The sequence below is a fragment of the Perkinsus marinus genome (assembly GCF_000006405.1).
Source record: "Perkinsus marinus ATCC 50983 genomic scaffold scf_1104296967718, whole genome shotgun sequence".
In the NCBI taxonomy this organism is placed as follows: domain Eukaryota; phylum Perkinsozoa; order Perkinsida; family Perkinsidae; genus Perkinsus; species Perkinsus marinus.
Genome location: NW_003203458.1, coordinates 1 through 1,109, shown reverse-complemented (window position 1 = coordinate 1,109; position 1,109 = coordinate 1). Strand labels below are relative to the sequence as shown.

Here is a 1,109-nt window from a genome sequence, read left to right as displayed (position 1 = left end):
ATTGGTCATTGGTAGTATTACGTCGGTGATCATTTCTACTGCAATGTGAGTCTTTCATGTATCTTCTCAGTTGTTCCTTTTTTTACTCGATTTCTATTATGGAGTGCTATTCCGTTGACTGCAATTCAGTTGTAGATTTGGAAAATAGTCAAATTGTTACGCTTTCTAACGACAAGATCAGAGTGACCATTGCAGAGTACGGACTCTACATTCTCAGTCTCGAGACTCCTGATCGTGATGGGAAGTTTTCTGCGGTCAATCTTAACTACGACCATGATTGGACGAAGTACCTTCACGACACTCTCTACCTGTGCTGTGGTGTAGGAAGGTAAGTGTCACTTTTCAGTGCTAAGTGTTGCCAATGGTATCATGTTTTGCAGGTATGCTAATAGGATTCTGAATGGCCGTATGACAGTTGATGGTAAGGAGTATCAGTTGACCGTCAATGACGGGGACCATTGTCTCCATGGTGGTATCGATGGTTTCAACAAGAAGGTTTGGAAGCACACGGATTCTTACCGTGATGGTGAGTTCGATTTTACTCGTCTTATATCCCCAAGTATTCGTTTGTTGTTCAGAAAAATCGGCTTCCGCGACTTTCGCGATGCGTTCCGAAGATGGCGACCAAGGTTTCCCCGGCAATTTGGATGTCACTGTTGTTTTCACAATCACCGGTAGCAAGTTGACGATGGAGTACTATGCCACTACTGATGCTACTACTGTTATCAATCTGACACATCATACTTACTTCAACCTCAACAACGACCATTCACAGACTATACGCGACCACGAGTTATGTCTACCAAATGGTCACCAATTCGTGAAGGTTGAGAACAATGGTATCCCCATTGCTGGTGCTCCATCTGATGTTAAGGGTAAGTTGATTCCTCAAGGTCTGTCTGCTTTCGATGTTGTGTGGAATGTTCGATTTCGGTGTTGTGTTGGATCATTTGATGTTGTTGATTTTGTGTCGGTCGTACTACATTTTTGATTTTCTTTTTGTTCGTTGGAGAATTCGAAGCCCGAGAAAAGAAATTAATATCGTTTACTCACCTGACGTTGCTGAATCAACAGGCTAGCAATGGATTTGCTCTGCTCAGGTACTGCTT

The 1,109-nt window shown here is 42.8% G+C and overlaps 1 protein-coding gene across 1 annotated transcript; it reads left to right on the top strand.

Moving 5' to 3' along the window:
* Positions 1–98: 98 nt before the first annotated feature.
* Positions 99–875, top strand: Pmar_PMAR002630 (Aldose 1-epimerase, putative; the record flags this gene model as incomplete). The annotated part of the gene is made up of 3 exons (XM_002768625.1): positions 99–328; positions 381–526; positions 579–875. Coding segments are annotated over 3 exons (673 nt in total), but the record flags the coding sequence as incomplete, so codon positions are not given.
* Positions 876–1,109: the final 234 nt, after the last annotated feature.